Below are 17855 nucleotides of genomic sequence, written 5' to 3'. Positions count from 1 at the left end.
TAATTTTACTTCGATGAATCAAATTAAATCACATAATAAATTACTATATTCAATATTATTTATAATATATACAAAAAGTCTTAAGTAGTCTTTCATAAACTTGTCATTGAGCTGTCATTCGTCAAATCACAAAAACTTAGAATAAGTGATGCGACAATATGATATTATCGATATATCGTAAGAAACGATGTTTTCTTTTTCAATAAATGTCATTGACAGATAAAAATATGGCACCTTGTTAATAGATATTGCTCATTTTCTTTCAAATTATATGCATAGTTATAAAAAAAGACATACTATATGTAAGTTTACTTTTTAACATCATCCCCGACTAAATGCATGTCATATGTAATATAATAATAATAATTCATTGAGAAAAATCATAGCCTTACACATAAACATAGAGTATTTATATAGCTAAATAAAAAAAAGAAATAGTAATAAAATAAAAATAAAAACAAAATTAAAATATAAAAACTAGGTATATGACACGTGGTAGGCTATTATAGTTGATATTCAAAAATAATTCTATTGACTTCCCAATTAGGCGATAACCTGTATCTTGGAACTCATATTTTACTTCAATTGACTACATAGGTAAACTTTATAAATTAAAAAAATATATATATATTTGTTAAGTTGTGTGTTTTATAAAATATAAGTAGCATTTACAAAATTAAGTATAATTTTTCAGCATGTTTTTTATATTAATTTCTTGCATTATAGAATGAAATACAACAAAAAATAATAAAGCATTGAAATAACAATTAGATATATAATGAATTATATTAGAATTAATTTATTTAAGCAATTTTATTGAAACTGTTATTAATATATGTAATGCAATATAAAACATTTTAAATAATATTGAATGTGTGAATCTGTCTTACGAATGTTGATGTCTATGCTCTATCTGTTTCGCGTAGGTTATCTATTTCAAAGGCGCCATATTTCTTTCTTGTAAGCGCTGGAACTCACCGTGTCACGATGAGGTTAGTTTAACAAATTAAAAAAGATATTCTTTGTATATAACATTAAATCTTGTTTAGTTATGTTGCTTAAATGATTCGGCACTTGTTAAATATGTTTATATATGGAAAAAGTGCAATATTTAAGAAAAAGGGATTGTCAACAATTTCACTCTAGGAAGCCATGTGGTCTACAAAAATATCTTTCGTATTTGCAGTTCCTTAAAACTACAGAAGAGGCTTGCAGCCTCTGTTATGCGATGCGGTAAAAAGAAGGTGTGGTTGGATCCTAATGAGATCAATGAAATCGCTAACACCAACTCCCGTAAGTAATTCTAGCATATCATATAATAGTACGGTATTACAATAATAATCACACTTCAAAGTAGTATGTGTGGTTCAATAGCTCTTATATGTTTTAAAATATGTAGGTATAGATTATTTACCAATTTAGAATCAATTTTATTTGAAACGGCACAATGTGTTTATTCATATTCCTGTACAATTTTCTGTTGAACAACTTAAATATATTCCATAAAATTTCGCACCATTTAAAACCACAATTGCAAAACTTCAGACCTGGAGGTCCTGGGTTCAATTCCCACGTCGGGCCAATTAAAAGTTATTGGGTTTTTCTGTCTGAAAATTCTCAGTAGCAGCCCGGAGTCTGGAAGTTGTGTGCACTCCCGTGCCTCGGAAAGCACGTAAAGTCGTTGGTCCTGCGCCTGAACTCTTTCCGGTCGTGCCGGATTGCCGACCCATCGGATTATTAGAGTGAGGGAAGAGAGGGTGCACCTGTGTTTGCGCACGCACTTGTGCACTATAATATCTCCTGTGTAGTTGGCTAATCTCTCTTGAGATTGGCCGCCGTGGCCGAAATCGGTCTGGAGGACATTATATTATTATAACTGTAAAACTATATGTTATAAAAATGTATTATAAAAGTAACATTTGTTTTATCAAAATAAAAGCGTTTAATATAATATATTTATCCCAGTATAAAAACATATGTGAATATAATTCTTTCTTTTATACATCAATAAAATAGATTTTAATATAATAATGATTGATGAGATTTTAATATATATTTAGCAACAGAGACAAAAAATATACTGGCCATTTGCTAAGATTGAAAGAAAGCTGAGAAATTACAACTTATGAGCATTGAAAAAATTATTTTCAGGACAGAACATCCGTAAGATGATAAAGGATGGTCTTGTCATCAAGAAGCCCGTTGCCGTGCATTCACGTGCTCGTGTCCGCAAGAACACAGAGGCGAGAAGAAAAGGTCGTCACTGTGGCTTTGGTAAAAGAAGAGGTACAGCCAATGCACGTATGCCTCAAAAAGTGAGTATATATATTGTAAAATATAATTTAGCTATATCTATACTAAACATATGTTTTATTAGGTTTGCCAAATTAATTCACCTGCATGGAAATCAATTTGCAGCCATAAAATAACATACTAAATTCTTTTATATTACTGCATAAAATGTAGCCCATGTTATTTCTGGATAAATTAGCTTTCTAATGGTGTAAGAATTTTTGAAATTGATTTATAAGTTTCAGTTTATGATTATCTCTATAATTTATATTTATGTTATACCTATAGCCTAAAATTATTTTGTTGATAAGTATATTTAAAATATCTTGTTTTTATTTAGAACTGTTTCTATAACATTTATATTTGTTATATATATTTTTTTATAAATAAAAAAAATATTAACACATTTGTCTAATGTCTGTGGATGTTAAATAAATATAAATCCTAGTTGTTTTTAAATTTAATTTGCCAACTTTAAATATGATCAAATTAAGTCATAAGTAAAATATGTTTTTAGGAACTATGGGTTCAACGGCAAAGGGTACTTCGTAAATTGCTCCTTAAGTACAGAACAGCGAAGAAAATTGACAGACATCTGTACCATGCCTTGTACATGAAGGCGAAGGGTAATGTGTTCAAGAACAAGCGTGTGCTTATGGAATACATCCACAGGAAGAAGGCTGAAAAGGCTAGGACTAAGATGTTAAGGTATGTAACATTAAGTACTTGCTTGTATCTATCAGATATCACATAAGACAAGCAACATTGACTTAACATTGACTAGTTTAAAAATTGATACATATATGACACATCTTTTTTTTACTGTTTTATTTAATATTGTTTCTTTGTAATATATAAAATTAGTACATACCCCCCTAGCTGTTATGAAATGAAATGAAATGGTGGTAAAACTTTGAATCTTTTTCTTAGTGTTGTGCAATTATAAGATTTAGCATGACACCAGATAGGCCTGTTTTGTTTTTGTTATAGTTTGATGGATTTAAAAAAAATCATAAATACACATTTCTATATCTTGTGTATTGGTTTTAATTCCTCCTTGATTGCTTACAGCGACCAGGCTGAGGCTCGTCGTAACAGAGTGAAGGAAGCTCGCAAGCGCCGTGAGGAGCGCATCGCCGCTAAGAAGGAGGAGCTACTGCAGACCTTCGCGAGGGAGGACGAGGCTGCCGTCACAGCCAAGAAGTGAACTTTATAGTTTAAATATTATAAAAAATGATCCAATAAATTTTGTTGGGTCCATCTCTGTGTTTTAATGTTATCCCATTTGCTAGAAGCCTTAGGTTTTTTTTACACATTCCTTGTCAATACCAACCATGAATTTAAAATAATCTGGTTTGCATTGTTTGTGGAGAGTATCTGGTGACTGGGCGGTGTGCGTACCTAAACGAGCTTTCACAAATCAAAGTCTTAATATATCCAATAAACAATTTGTCTTTTATATTATACTAGTTTCCGCCCGCGGCTTCGCTCGCGCGTTGGGGGGGTTGTTGGTCTCGGGTTATAGATATGTAAAGTAGCCCTTATCCGTTCTTGCGATCTAAGCTTGTATTTTACTGAATTTCATCAAAATTGGTTCCGTGGTTTAACACATTAACAGTTCGCATACAAGCGTTCCGAAACACGCTTTATGTCCATGTGTGATTGGCCATTAATTATTCGATGTCCACTTATTGATTACCTACGACTGATGCATAAAAATAACAAATACAGCGCTGAGAAACGCGCTTTTTTTTTTGAGTCTGTGGGCAAGAAAGGATTTCGTTCCATCCGAAGACAATGCGTGGGATGCTACATAAACCTTGATGAAGGTTTACTTGCTCCATACTTACAGGCCAAAGCCAAAAGATTATCAATGCAATGTAAAATTTGCAAAAAAACATATCGTATTGTTTGTTTTTCTAAAGTTAAGTTCACCAATATAACCTTGTTTATTTTCTACTGAGTTGTTTTTTTTTGCGGTAATAGCAACAATTTAAAAAAAATATCACGTCTTTGACTTTTTCTATTTATTACATCTACAAGACCACAAAGAAACACGAACTATTTTGACAAGTCCGTGGTCCGTGGGCCCACACAGGGCTCGTGTGCCTTCACGATAGCAAGTGCAAAGCGATAACGTGGCGCTCCTCGTTAAGACGGAAAGGGTACCGCTGGTTTTTAAGTGGGTATTCCGATGCCCGAGGTGCACTCGGTGCCTTGGACACCGACGGGTACTACATACCCCCACAGTTCCCGTGGGGGAAACGCGTAATGTGATTTTCCAGCGTTAAAAAAAGGGTTCATGTACCTCATAGGGTACACGAACTCGGCAAAACCGCAGCCCTGTGTACCACATACCGTACACCGAACTGTTAACGTGTTAACCGTGAAAGCGTAACAGAGAGACAGGGTATCGCATTTCTAATAGTATTAGTATAGATCTGAGTTAATTAAAGTTTTAAGGTCGTCATAGTCACATGTTCTATCTGATCCCTTAGTGCGCTATGGAAAATTAGAAATATTTGAAATTATTAATGACTGCTAGTATTTTCTTTAACATATTTAAAATATACAACTTAAATTTATATGAACAAGAAACAAATATGTGTTCAATGAATGTATTTGGGTCAGTCGATTATAATTTATATAATACACATAAAGTTTTCACCAATTGTTTATAATACTATAAATTATAATCCTTAACAATAAAGAAAATATCGATAAACTAGCCGTGCCCACTTCGTTGGGTGGTAAGCAATTTATTTATAAATAGATTGACGTGTTGTATATGAAAAAAACCGTCTAATAGAAATATCACTCAATAGATTACTACACGGTCGCGGTTCCATACCTATGTCGTATTATCTCTTTAATCATTCGCCCAAATTATATGTAGTAAAATTGAAAAGTCTTTTGTTTTAAACACTTGAGACGATAAGTTTATTTATTTTGATAAGATTTCATAATTATTGATAATCTGACCAATAAACTTTATTGTATTCAATATAGGACACATTTTTGAGTGCTTATCCCATGACTTTACCCGCATCATAATCGAAATTCTAATTAAAGTGGATAAAAAGGCCGAAATATGTTAATGTTGTCATAATTTAGCTGCAGCCTTTGAAGCCTTTGTAGGAATCTCCTAACTATATTATATTACGTTACAAGAACCGAGAGTAAGCAATAATTACAAGTTTATAACGCTATTCATTATTTTGTGGTTACCAGTACACCAAACTAAATGTGATAGAGACAGAGTATATAATTATAAATAAAATTTAAAACCACTCTCCCTCCACTATGCTACTTTAACTTGTTAAAGTTGTCTTGTCCAGTTACCAGCGACATCTCACAGCGATTAGACTTTATTTAAATTGTGCTGACAGCGTTGCTTAATATTTTTATAAGTAATGAGAAAAATAAACCAGGATCTTTTAAACGAGCGAGGACAATGCACTTTCGATATAGGCGAATTGACAACGCTTATTGATGGAGGACCGGAGAAAACTAGGGATAGAAAAGAAAAAGGTATGTCAAAGTTACAGGATATTATTAAGTAACTGTAGCTTAATTAACTAAGAAAATATGATGTAAGTAATTATTAAGTACTTACATCATATTTTCCATGATTCCAGATTTCCATTCCATTTTTATGATTATTTGACAAGTAAATTGTTTACATTTTAATACGAATGGAGATATCGCGGACGCGACAAGTTTGTTTTCGAATTTGTAGTGTTTATTGACCCAGAATATAAATCATTATCGTTCGTAAAATAGTTTCCACGTTGAGTGTGTGAGGAAGATGAACAGTATTTTTAAAAATAAAAATTTATTTTTTACATTAGATTACTTGCCTTTATTTCAATAAATCGTATATAAATAGATTTTATAGTTATTATCCATGTACTACAAATATGTATATTTAAATATAAATAACAACTAGTATTTAAAAACCGGTTCTAAACAAATCTTTTGTTTCATTGCAATTACTATTTGTTTTTTGTTTTATTTTATATTATGCAGCCTTAAGTTTGTAGATGATTTCTCGTTAAATAAAATACGCGAGGCGATAGTGGCCGGTAAACATTTTTGGAGCTTTTACCAACTCTACAAAATAAGAGATGTACCTATGCCTTTAAAATATATTAATCACAAAATAACACTAGCTTTGTGCTGATAGAGATTCTTCTCGATTGAATTTAAACTCTAGCCTTATATTTAAATTAATCTTATTTTGTCTTACGATTAGAATGACCATCCAAACATGATCAAAAGTGCACGTGTTTGTTAACTTGAATAAGTTTATTTTGATTATTTTTAATTAAAAGTTGTTAAAGTTGAACGTCTATATTAATATTAAAATGAGGTTATATGTGGTTTTTTGTATGTTGGTTTGTAGTAAATAAACAAAATCCTACGAAACCTATTTAAAAAAATCTTTCACCTACATAAAGCTACATTATCAGCGAGTAACATGGACTATATTTTATTTAAAAAAATAGAGATCCCTACCAAAATTACAATAATGTAACCAAGGTATCATTTTTTCTATAAAAGTCATTTTTTGTTGTGCTCGTTCGAACTTTGAACATTAAACTATATACTTAATCTAAATGAATATCTTAAGAGTTACGGCAAAATTAAAACTTTCACGCAAGAAAAAATACTACGGTGGTGGCCAACGTTGCGGTGGGGAATTAGCCTGTGCAAAGATTTCGTATGTTCCATTCGTATGTACCGTGTTTATCACATAATCACCAACAAACCAGACCAACAAAGAGCAATATTTAGTATTGTCCGGTTTGAAGGGCGAAGTGTAACCACAGGCACAAGGGACAATTTAGTTCCCAAGATTGGTGGCGCATTGGCGATGTAAGGGATAGGTTAATATTTTTAATGTGCAAATGAATATGGTGGTGGTGACCAATTACTTATTATAAAAAAATTAAATAACGGGCCACGTTTTTCAAGAGGCCTATCTCATAATGTGAGACGAAAGTACGATGAGCTACCACTCACGCATAGAATCCGTAGACAGAACCTAAGAATACAATAGTAAATAAACCCATGAAAAATACGCAGGGCGTGTGCTTTATGCATATATATTATTATATGTTCTTAGTACTATACTGTGTGGGCGAATAGATCTATTGGCGAAATTTTATACCTTATTGATTAAAAATGCACGGCATCCTTATTTTAACCGTACGAAGTCAGGGCGGGCAGGTAGTATATATATAATCATTTGGATTAGTACGTTCTTAAAGATTAAGAAGAAAAGAACTTTATTATGGCAATCATTCATCTTGATATTGCAAATATCTAAAACTGGATACATAATTGTAGTTTATATTATTTGAAAATGTTTTGACCTAGCATTTTTCATTTAGACTTACCGCGTGTTCCCAGTTCGTGTGACCAGTCACGGTTGTTTTGGAGAATATCTGTGTAAGATCGGACGTTCAGACGAATTGACGGCGATGTGACTACTGTGGCGCGGACCGGGGCACCGCTCAGCATACGTTGGAGGCGTGTTCCGCGTGAAGTGCGGAGAGTGAGATCCTGGTCCGTGAAGTCGGACAAGACCTGTCCCTGCGAGCAATCGTGTCGGCGATGCTTCGCGGGGAATCGGCGTGGAGGGCCGTAGCCTCCTTCTGTGAGACCGTTAAGGTCCAGAAGGAGACCGCCGTCTCCTGACGACGAGCGGGAACGGAAAAGGGTCTAACCTGCTTGACGGAGACGACGACGGCGTCGTCTCGGCCCTCCCACAGCCCAGACGCCCGGAGCTTAAAAGATAGGGCGTAACCTTTGGGCCGTGGATTCATGAGGTGGGAGCCTCGCGTGTCCTATTTCAGACGGCCCTGAGGAGGATAGCAGCCGGGATGGCCTTACGCTGTCGTACGCACTAGCAAGGAGTGCGAGTGGGGCAAGATTACCTTCGTCCCCTGAGGAGAGCTCCGTCGAGCCAGGAGTGGAGCACAGCTCGGGAGAGGCCGCGGATGCGTTATATCAACACGATCCCGCAGCCTCTCCGATCCGGGCTGAGGACGGACATCGCAGTGCTTTTAGTGGGTAAGAATCCCACATAACCCGGTTCCACCCCCATGGGACCCGGGTACCTTTCTGAAGGTTTCCACTGCGAGAAAAAAAAGACCCACGTAATTTATGTATAACATGTAAATACAATACGTTGCAGTGTCGAGCAAAGTTTATTGAGGTTACAAATAATGAATATTGTGTATTGTTTCCGTAAATATTATGTTTTCAAATATAGGCATATTAGTAATTTCATTTATTATCATTACGTTAGAAACTTAAATGATTTCGTAAATATGGAACAATTGAAGTTTAGCTTAGTAGTAAACAGTTTTATTATTTTATTATTATATGTAATTGTATTTAATTATTATATTGTATTTAATTATTATATGTAAAAAATATTGAACTTATAAACTTTTAATATTTTCTGTATTTACTCGACAAAAAATATTATATAATTAAGAAAGTATGCAATGATTCCATAATTATAGTAATAAGACACTATGTATATTTCTTACGGTTTGTTTTTCAGAGGAAATTATGCTGAGTAAAACATTCGATGGTGTACCAGATGAATACTTAAGCCATAAAGAGAAATATGAAAATGCTATAAAGCAATCTGTCACAATATTCTCGTTGGTGCGTCGTTTGCAGAAGGAGGGTAAAACAACTATCAATAACTATAGGTAAAACTACTTTCTAGCTGATAGAGATACCCGCTCGTACCAAATATATTAATTTTTAGCAAACGCGGTTCTGTGTCGAAGGCTTAAAAAACCTTTGACGCAGGTTAAAACAGCGATAAGATGCGGAAAATATAGCATTAAAAATATGATAAATAAGGAAGTGCGTTTGTTTTATGACAAAACAACAGAGCAATGAATTGACTTGATATTGCTTAGAGCTTTAGAGTGAGAGTGATTTGAGATTTAGAAGGTAATTGCTGTAAAATGTTTTCCTCGATGAGTAAGTTATATTTCACGTCGTCCGTGCCAAGTACCTGAACAGGTTAACGTAGATTTAAATTGTTTTTTGTCTGGCTACAAATATTATGAAGCATCCTTCTTTTACATGTATAATATCAGTGATGTACCAAAAAAAACTACAAAAGAATATGTCGATATAGTTGCACCAATGTATTTCTTGATATTTAAATAATAAAACCTGGGCGAGCTTCACTCGGCTCGGTAATTAATTTTATTTATAACTTTTGTTTTTTTTTTTGTAAAAAAATCAGTTTTTCCAGGAAAGACACTGATATAGATATAAAAATGTTATGTTAGTTTGAAATGAATATTTTGCAATTTCTCATTTTGTAACTATCAGGATGTGCTATGTGATGTAATGTGACATCATGTGCTTTTTTGTGCGTGCAACGATAATCATAATACGACGCTGGGTTACTTACTATAAATATAATGTCCAGACAGCTTTCGGCCACGGCAGTCTCATCTCAAGAGAGATTAGCCAACTGCGCAGGAGATATTATAGTGCACAAGTGTGTGTGCGTAAACACAGGTGCACTCTCATATCCCTAGCTCTCATAATCCGATGGGACGGCAATGCGACATGTCCGGAAAGAGTTCAGGCGCAGGACAACGGCTTTATGTGATTTCCATGGCATGGGAGTGTATACTCTTCCAACTTCCAGACTTCGGGCTGCTACTGAAAATTTTCTGACAGAAAAACCCAATAACCGATTTATTGGCCCGACCTTCGAATTGAACCCAAGACTCTGTCTGCGGCCTCACATTAAGCCAACGAGGCAGACGTAATATAATTTTTTTTTATGAGCGCCGTGATGGCAAGTGACTCTACTCCACCTGATGGTAAGTGGTAGTAGAGTCCAAACGCGACGACGGCCAGTACAGTCGGGAAAAATTTTCTGTACTAGCCGTCCCCGCCTTGCCGGCCCGCAAGATGCCTCTTCACGCCTCGTTTGAAGGAACCCGGGTTGTAAGAGGAGGGGAACACGTGAGCTGGTAAGGAATTCCATTTTTTGGAAGTGCGACAAAGAAAGGAGTTGCCAAATTTCTTTGTGCGCGATGGAATTGATGTCACAGTTAGGCGGTGACATCGACAACCAGCTCGCATGGACTTAGAAGGAAGGGGGAAGCAGGAATTAGAGAGAATTATTCCTCCTAAAATTTAAAAGTTAATAATATTTATCAGTAATTTTGTAGGGATGTCATATCAAATATCCTTCGATCAACAACATTACGAGATGGATCACCACTTGCGCTTCACTACATTATGTTCATGCCGGCGATCATCAATCAGGCGAATGAAGAGCAGCAAGCCCAGTGGCTCAAAAGAGCATGGAATTGTAACATAATTGGTAGTTATGCTCAAGTATGTAGTATTTAAATAACTGTTACATAATCTTGGTACAGATGAAAGCTTCTACGCACATAATAAAACTATAGGATTGTGTCTAACGGAATTACTTATAACCGTCACTTAGCGGCTGTTTCGTTAATCATAGATTTCACTCTCTTTGTCTTTATAATAGAAATAATATATAATGAAAAAAAAAAAAAGTCGAGATGGCCCAGTGGTAAGAACGCGTGAATCTTAACCGATGAACGTGAGTTCAAACCCGGGCAAGCACCTCTGAATTTTCATGTGCTTAATTTCTGTTATAATTCATCTCGTGCTTTTCGGTGAAGGAAAACATCGTGAGGAAACCTGCATGTGTCTAATTTCATCGAAATTCTGCCACATGTGTATTCCACCAACCCGCATTGGAGCAGCGTGGTGGATTAAGCTCCAAACCTTCTCCTCAAAAAGGGAGAGGAGGCCTTAGCCCAGCAGTGGGACATTTACAGGCTGTTACTGTTACTGTTATAATGAAGATAATAATGTTCTTTCCATCTGATTTGAGATTAATAGAATATTATCACCCGCTAAATAACGTTTAGAAGTAAGGCCGTAAGTACATACATAATTATATTGTACATCTAAATTACAAAAGCGTTGTTTGTTTGTTAAAGTCGCTTCATGGCTATCGGCTATTTTACTGACTTTCAACCGAACTTGACAATCTAACCATAAAAAATGTTTTTTCTTCTTTGCACAAATCTCGACGTTAAATTGGAACCATCAACGCAAAGAAGACAGATAACAGTAGGATTTTTATTACGATAAATAAAATTCATTATATTCATTATATGCACGAGAATAGAACTGCACAAAGAGTCTTTAATTATTATACGTAGTAAATAAGAATAATGTTTTTGCTATTTTCCATCGCTCATCTGATATTTATTAACGAACAATAGGAGTTGTGCGACTATCAGACTTTTTTGCCTGTCACGCATAATGTATATAATGCATAATTAAATAAAAGTAGAAATCATTCAAATTAAAGTAACGTCTGTAAATGTTTTACTGCTGGGATAAAGCCTACTTTCTTGAGTAGAATGTTTGGATCTTACTTCACCACGCTGTTCCGATGCGGGTTTGTGGATACACGTGGCAGATTTTCATCCGCTACAAGCGAGTCTCCTAACGATATTTTCCATCAGCACCGACTACGAGATGAATTATAAACACAAATTAAGCACATGAAAATTCAGTGTTGCTCGCCCGAGCTAGAACTGGGAATCATCGGTTAAGATTTACGTCTTCTAACAACTGGGCCATCTGGGCTTTTAATTAAAATCTATGCAGAGATTTTAATTATGGATACAAGACACTTTATAACTTTGATAATATTTTTGTTTTGGTTACAGACTGAATTAGGCCACGGTACATTTATTCGTGGATTGGAGACTACTGCGACATATGATCCTAGTACCAAGGAGTTTGTTCTCCACAGTCCCACGCTCACCTCCTACAAGTGGTGGCCCGGCGGATGTGAGGAAATAACGACTATTATATTATGTTAAAAATTTTAATAATTGCGTACCTATTTATGTTAGGCGCTGGACCTTTTAATTATAATCATTAAATAACTCAGGTCGGCCTAGGACAAACTACTCGTAGTTGGGCCCGAAATCGGGTTTGGTCGGTAATATATATGTATATAAAATTCTTACACAAGTCTAATATTACAAGAAAAATTATATTTAATTATATATCTTTTTCGGGTATTTTTATTAAATATTATTATTATTAAAATGACTTCATAGCGTCGTTGTCGTTATTGTCTTCAAATAATTTTATTGTTTAAGTGGGCCAGGCAGCCAACTACAGTATTGTGGTAGCGCAGTTGTATACTAACGGAAAATGTTACGGTGTCCATTCATTCGTTGTTCAAGTGAGAGACGAAGAAACTCATGTCCCTCTGCCTGGAATAAAAGTGGGGGATATTGGAGTCAAGTTTGCACTAAATTCGGTGAACAATGGTTTTTTAGGATTTGACAACTTTAGGATACCAAGGAATCAAATGTTAATGAAACATGCACAAGTTTTGGAGGTAATAACGAAGTTTGTTTGTGGTCAATTGTTGCTTGGTCATTTAGACTCATTAAATGACAAACTAAAATATTACGAAAGTAATAATTATTCATTATATATGTCATTGTTTGTTATCATGAATGGCAATTATTCACAGTGAAGGATTAACAGTAAAATTATTGACCATACTATTTATAAACCGACGACTTCAAACAATGAAAACTATGTTATAAAGTTAAAAAATATTTCAGGATGGCACTTACGTAAAATCTCGTAACAGCAAATTAAATTATGGCGCAATGGTATTTGTGAGGGTGGTGATCGTTTTTGACATGGTTAATTATTTAAATAAAGCTGTTATTATAGCGGTTCGATATTCCGCCGTTCGCAGACAATCGCAAAGGAAATCTGGGTACGAGTTATTTTAATTTTATTCCGTAAAAATTAAAGTGCCTAAAATATTTATTGCCTGCCCTCCAGGCAAGTGTTAGATATAAAAATGTAAAATATGTGCTTCTTTTGTGCTCAAGCTTGCCACACACCAAATTTCATGAAAATCGGTTCAGTAACTTAGCCGTGAAAAAGTAACAGACAGTCAACCAAAGTTACTTTGGCAATTACAATATAAAATACTAGTAGTCTCTAAGAAGTGTTTTGTTTTTGTAATTTTATTCCGAGAAAGTATTCTCAGAATAAAAGCATGGATAATACTGTTTGTTGTAAAGGTATTGATATAAAATAATTTTAGAAGTTCTTATTAAACAGAATAACATTTGCTAATAAAACAATATATTGTAATACTGCGTTGAACCTTTTTAAAGCAGATTTTTATAGATTTGTTGCAATAATAAATACTGAATACCTATAGTGAACCAGAAAGCCAGATTCTCGATTACTTGACGCAACAAAACAAGCTATTCATTGCAATAGCTGCTAGTCACGCATTGCGGATATCTGCTAACAAATTATGGGATACCTTCAACACAATCAACACAGAGCTCCTTGACGGCAACTTGGATAGGTTGCCCGAGGTGAGATTAGTTATATATTCTTAGTAAGTTCAAAATAAAAGTAAATAAAATTTTTTTTATTGAAGGTCTGTCGTCCCTAGAAACAATATGATTCTTAAAATATTATTATTAAGCATGTTCTACAAAATATAATGTGCCGTACGATTATTCAATCAATATTCTTTCAATTGGATTCGAATAATTAATGTCAATTAAAAGTTTAATAACACCTTAAAACTGACACCACGAACACAAAACAAAACAAAGAATTATCTAAATAGTTCACACTCGTTAAAACATTAATAAATAAATCACAAAGTAAAAGTTAAAAATATCATATGAATAGCACCATGATGAGGTATGGCTAAATAACACGCTGGGCGGCTAATTTCAAAACACTCTTTTTTTAAATCTGAAAATATGTTGATCTCGTCATGTCAATTGAAGATCAAAGTTGTTAATTTATCTTTATTCCTTCTGCCAGTGGAATATTGTATAGTGTCTTCATTGCAGCTACACGCTTTAGCGTGTTGTTTAAAAGCTGTGAGCACATCGGACACGGCTTCGTTCGTGGAGCGCTGTCGGCTCGCGTGCGGCGGTCATGGGTACATGGTGTCGTCCAATCTACCGCTCACCTATGGGCTGGTCACCGCCGCCTGCATCTACGAGGGCGAGAACACCGTGCTGTTGTTACAGACCGCTAGGTGTGTCACCTGTATCCCTAGTACTTTCAGTCTTTCAGTCACTTATATCTTCTGTACCATATTTTTTTTCAAAAATAAACTTTGAACAATCTCCAAAAGACAAGCCGTATTCTTACCACGTATCAATTATTTATATAAAGTATTTGATTTATTTTTTCATGCAATGCAATGTTTTTGCAAACTGAATGTTAGGACATTTTTCCTACTTGTTTTATTTAAAAATAAAACTTTTAAATCTAATATCCAAGGACTAATTCAATATTCAAATATCTTGTCTTATACCAAACTTCTAATTTAGATGTGATTTCAGATTTTTAGCAAAAACTTGGCAACAAGTGGCCAGTGGTGAAAGTAAATTAACGCCCACAGTGGAATATTTAAAAACCATTGGCAGTAAAAGTTTTTCTGAAAAGTGGGTCAATAGTGTTGAAAACATTGTCCGGGCGTTCCAAATTATTTCTGTAAGGTGAATTTCTCTTGTTATATATATAATGCAAAAATAATTTGATTAAAAAAAAATTACTTTATTTGAAATAAATAGTAATAAATGCAAAATAACGAATATGTCTTAGTCGTAATACATCTACAGCCTACATTATTTACGTTTATTTGTTGTTTAGTCAAGAGCAGATTTCTCTTTCTGACATCATTGATTGACATTGAAAGACAAACGCATATCATTGTTTAACTATTCACCCCCTGAACCATATTTATAAGCTAAATCTTCTTAAGCCACATCACACTTTTAATTTTAAATTTTTAATTTTAATTACGTCAAGAATGAAGAATCCATCTTTATATTGATAACTTGTTAACTTCAGAAAAATATCCTCTTGCGTGGAAAATATACAAAGAAGAATATCATCGGGCTCGTCGTTTGAGGATGCTTGGAATATGTGTTCAATTCAGTTAACTTCTTCGGCTGAGGTAATTATTTGAATTTGGCGCCTAACGCCGCCAATATTTCACATTTCATCCACTCGTCTCTTTTATAGATAGCAAATACGCATTCTTACTTTTCAAGATAATTCTATCACCGATGAGTATGTAATGTATTTCTTGTAGCAATTGTTGTTCATAAATAATTTCGAAGAATATTTCTTTTAATTAGATTTTGTACGATTATAAATATAATTAGTACAAACGTAGTAATTTATTTTCTTTGTCTTTTGTTTCAATGGACCAAATATTTTTTAAATAAATGGTGTATTGACTGGAGAAATGTAGTGAATGAAGACGGAAAAAATTGTATTTGTTCGACATTTACTATAGTGGTAAAAAAATAAGAAAATACAATATTAAGAATTTTCTTATTCGCAGTTTTACTTTCGTTTGAAGCAATTGTTAATAGGCATATATTTTGTTTTACGAACATACTCTTAAGAATCTTAAGGGAAAACTGTTAACCTTCAACTTCTCTGTCTTTTTGTCTGATCCCTGTCATTCACTCCACCTGTCACGTGGTATTAACTAAAAAATATATATTTTTATTTCAGGCGCATTGTCGAGTAATAATATTGATGTCATTTTACGATGAAATGCAAACATGTACTAAAAAGGTTTCTGCGGAGTTGAGGGTAGTTCTGAACCAATTAATGGAATTATATTGTGTTTATTGGGCTTTGGAGAAACTAAGCGATTTGATGCAGGTAATTTTAATACAAAACAAAAAATCATTGATTAGCGTTCGCACCATGCGCGTAGGATTTTTTGTATTATAATGTTTAGATGTACCTACTAAAAATGATGTAACTTACATTTAAAGTAACAGTAACAGTCTGTTAATCTCCCACTGCTGGGTTAAGGCCTCTTCTCACTTTTGAGGAGAAGGTTTGGAGCTTATTCCACCACGCTGCTCCAGTGCTGGTTGGTAGAATACACATGTGGCAGAATTTCAATGAAATTTCAATGAAAGACACATGCAGGTTTCCTCACGATGTTTTCCTTCATCGTCAAGCACGAGATGAATTATAATCACAATTTAGCACATGAAAATTCAGTTATGCTTGCCCGGGTTTGAACTCACGACCATCGGTTTAGATTCACGCGTTCTAACCACTAGGCCATCTCGGCTTTCATTTACATCATTTTTATTATTATTACATTGCTTAATTTGTTAAATTTCCATTTTCTCCAGTTTCTAAAACGCTAATTAATGTTAATTACGTTTAATCTGAACGGTCGCGAACATTGGTGGATGACAGCTGATGGTGTACTAGGTAACTAATGAGTGTACTGACAAAGGTTTTGACATTTTATTTAAAAAATATCTTACAGTATACATCAATAACATCAGAAGACGTTGAAGGCTTGAAAGCTTGGTATGAGGACACACTTACGAAGTTGCGACCAAATGCCGTTGGATTGGTCGATGCGTTTGATATGAGGGATGAAGTAAGTTTTAACTTCGTAATCAAAGATAAAAACTTCGTAAAGTTTAAAATTTAGATCATAGCTCATTTTGCAATGATTAACTTTAAAGTTTAGTATAAAAGAAACAACATATTTCCAATAATCACATCCTTTTTAAATCATACAAATACATGACATCATATTAAAAATAGCAGTAGGTAAATTTTTACGGTACCTCAGATTTAAGGTTTTTTTTTCAGAATTAAGCATTAGCCTTTTGTAATCAGTTAAGTTTAATGCTTTTGTGTCGAATTATAATTTTGACTTGATATTAAATAGCAGTTGCACGATATTTCCTATAATTATTTAACGATATGAACGTACAATCCAAAATTTGTATTTTCTAGATATTAAGATCGACGCTCGGTTCATACGACGGTTGCGTGTACGAGAGGTTAATGGAAGAAGCCCTCAAGAGTCCTCTGAATGCTGAAACAGTGAATTATACTTTTAACAAGTATCTTAAGCCCTTTATGCAGGGAAAACTGTAAAATATTTATAGATGTAAATAAGGCGATATAGGTTATAAAAAGTTATTGAAATGGGAAATATTTCTGATTTTTGGTATTCGAAATAAATACTTTAACAATATTTTTTTACAATAAAATTTTCTACTATACTTTTTTTTATTTATAGCACATAACAATAAAAAATAAAAGTAAAAAAAAAACATTATATAAAATACTTTTTTAAATCGTAATTTAGTGACGTTTCAAATGAATCCGTGAATGACGTAATTTAAATTTACCGCCATAAAGAGACGCTTGCCAGTTTTTTTTAATCTGTGTTTTTTTTTTTATATAAAATAATTTCAGTTTAAGAGTTATAATGTTTAATTTTATAACATATGATTTAGTGAATTTACTCTATCATAACTCTCATTCAAATAATATTTAATGTACCTATAAAATCTAGTCAAATATTTTGCAGTTCTACACATAGATGTCACCACATAAGAGTTGATTTGCTACGTAAATACAGTGAACGAAGA

General features: G+C 33.8%; 2 protein-coding genes across 2 annotated transcripts; both read left to right on the top strand.

Moving 5' to 3' along the window:
- Positions 1-898: 898 nt before the first annotated feature.
- Positions 899-3552, top strand: LOC126769504 (60S ribosomal protein L19). Its single transcript, XM_050488366.1, has 5 exons — positions 899-992; positions 1187-1293; positions 2152-2315; positions 2810-3000; positions 3364-3552. Exons 1-5 carry the CDS (start codon positions 988-990, stop codon positions 3497-3499), a joined length of 603 nt encoding a protein of 200 aa, XP_050344323.1. The 5' UTR covers positions 899-987; the 3' UTR covers positions 3500-3552.
- Positions 3553-5649: 2097 nt separating this feature from the next.
- On the top strand, positions 5650-17486 carry LOC126768876 (probable peroxisomal acyl-coenzyme A oxidase 1). Its single transcript, XM_050487261.1, has 13 exons — positions 5650-5823; positions 8870-9023; positions 10521-10689; positions 12072-12195; positions 12513-12757; positions 12990-13150; positions 13607-13769; positions 14262-14452; positions 14763-14918; positions 15274-15379; positions 15949-16101; positions 16730-16846; positions 17212-17486. The coding sequence occupies exons 1-13, from the start codon at positions 5706-5708 to the stop codon at positions 17353-17355; spliced, it is 2001 nt and encodes a 666-aa protein (XP_050343218.1). The 5' UTR covers positions 5650-5705; the 3' UTR covers positions 17356-17486.
- The last annotated feature ends 369 nt before the right edge of the window (positions 17487-17855 follow it).

The sequence above is a fragment of the Nymphalis io genome, chromosome 1 (assembly GCF_905147045.1).
Source record: "Nymphalis io chromosome 1, ilAglIoxx1.1, whole genome shotgun sequence".
Taxonomy (NCBI): Eukaryota; Metazoa; Arthropoda; class Insecta; order Lepidoptera; family Nymphalidae; genus Nymphalis; species Nymphalis io.
The sequence above is the reverse complement of the archived record's forward strand: the minus strand, read 5'-3'. Positions and strand labels throughout refer to the sequence as shown.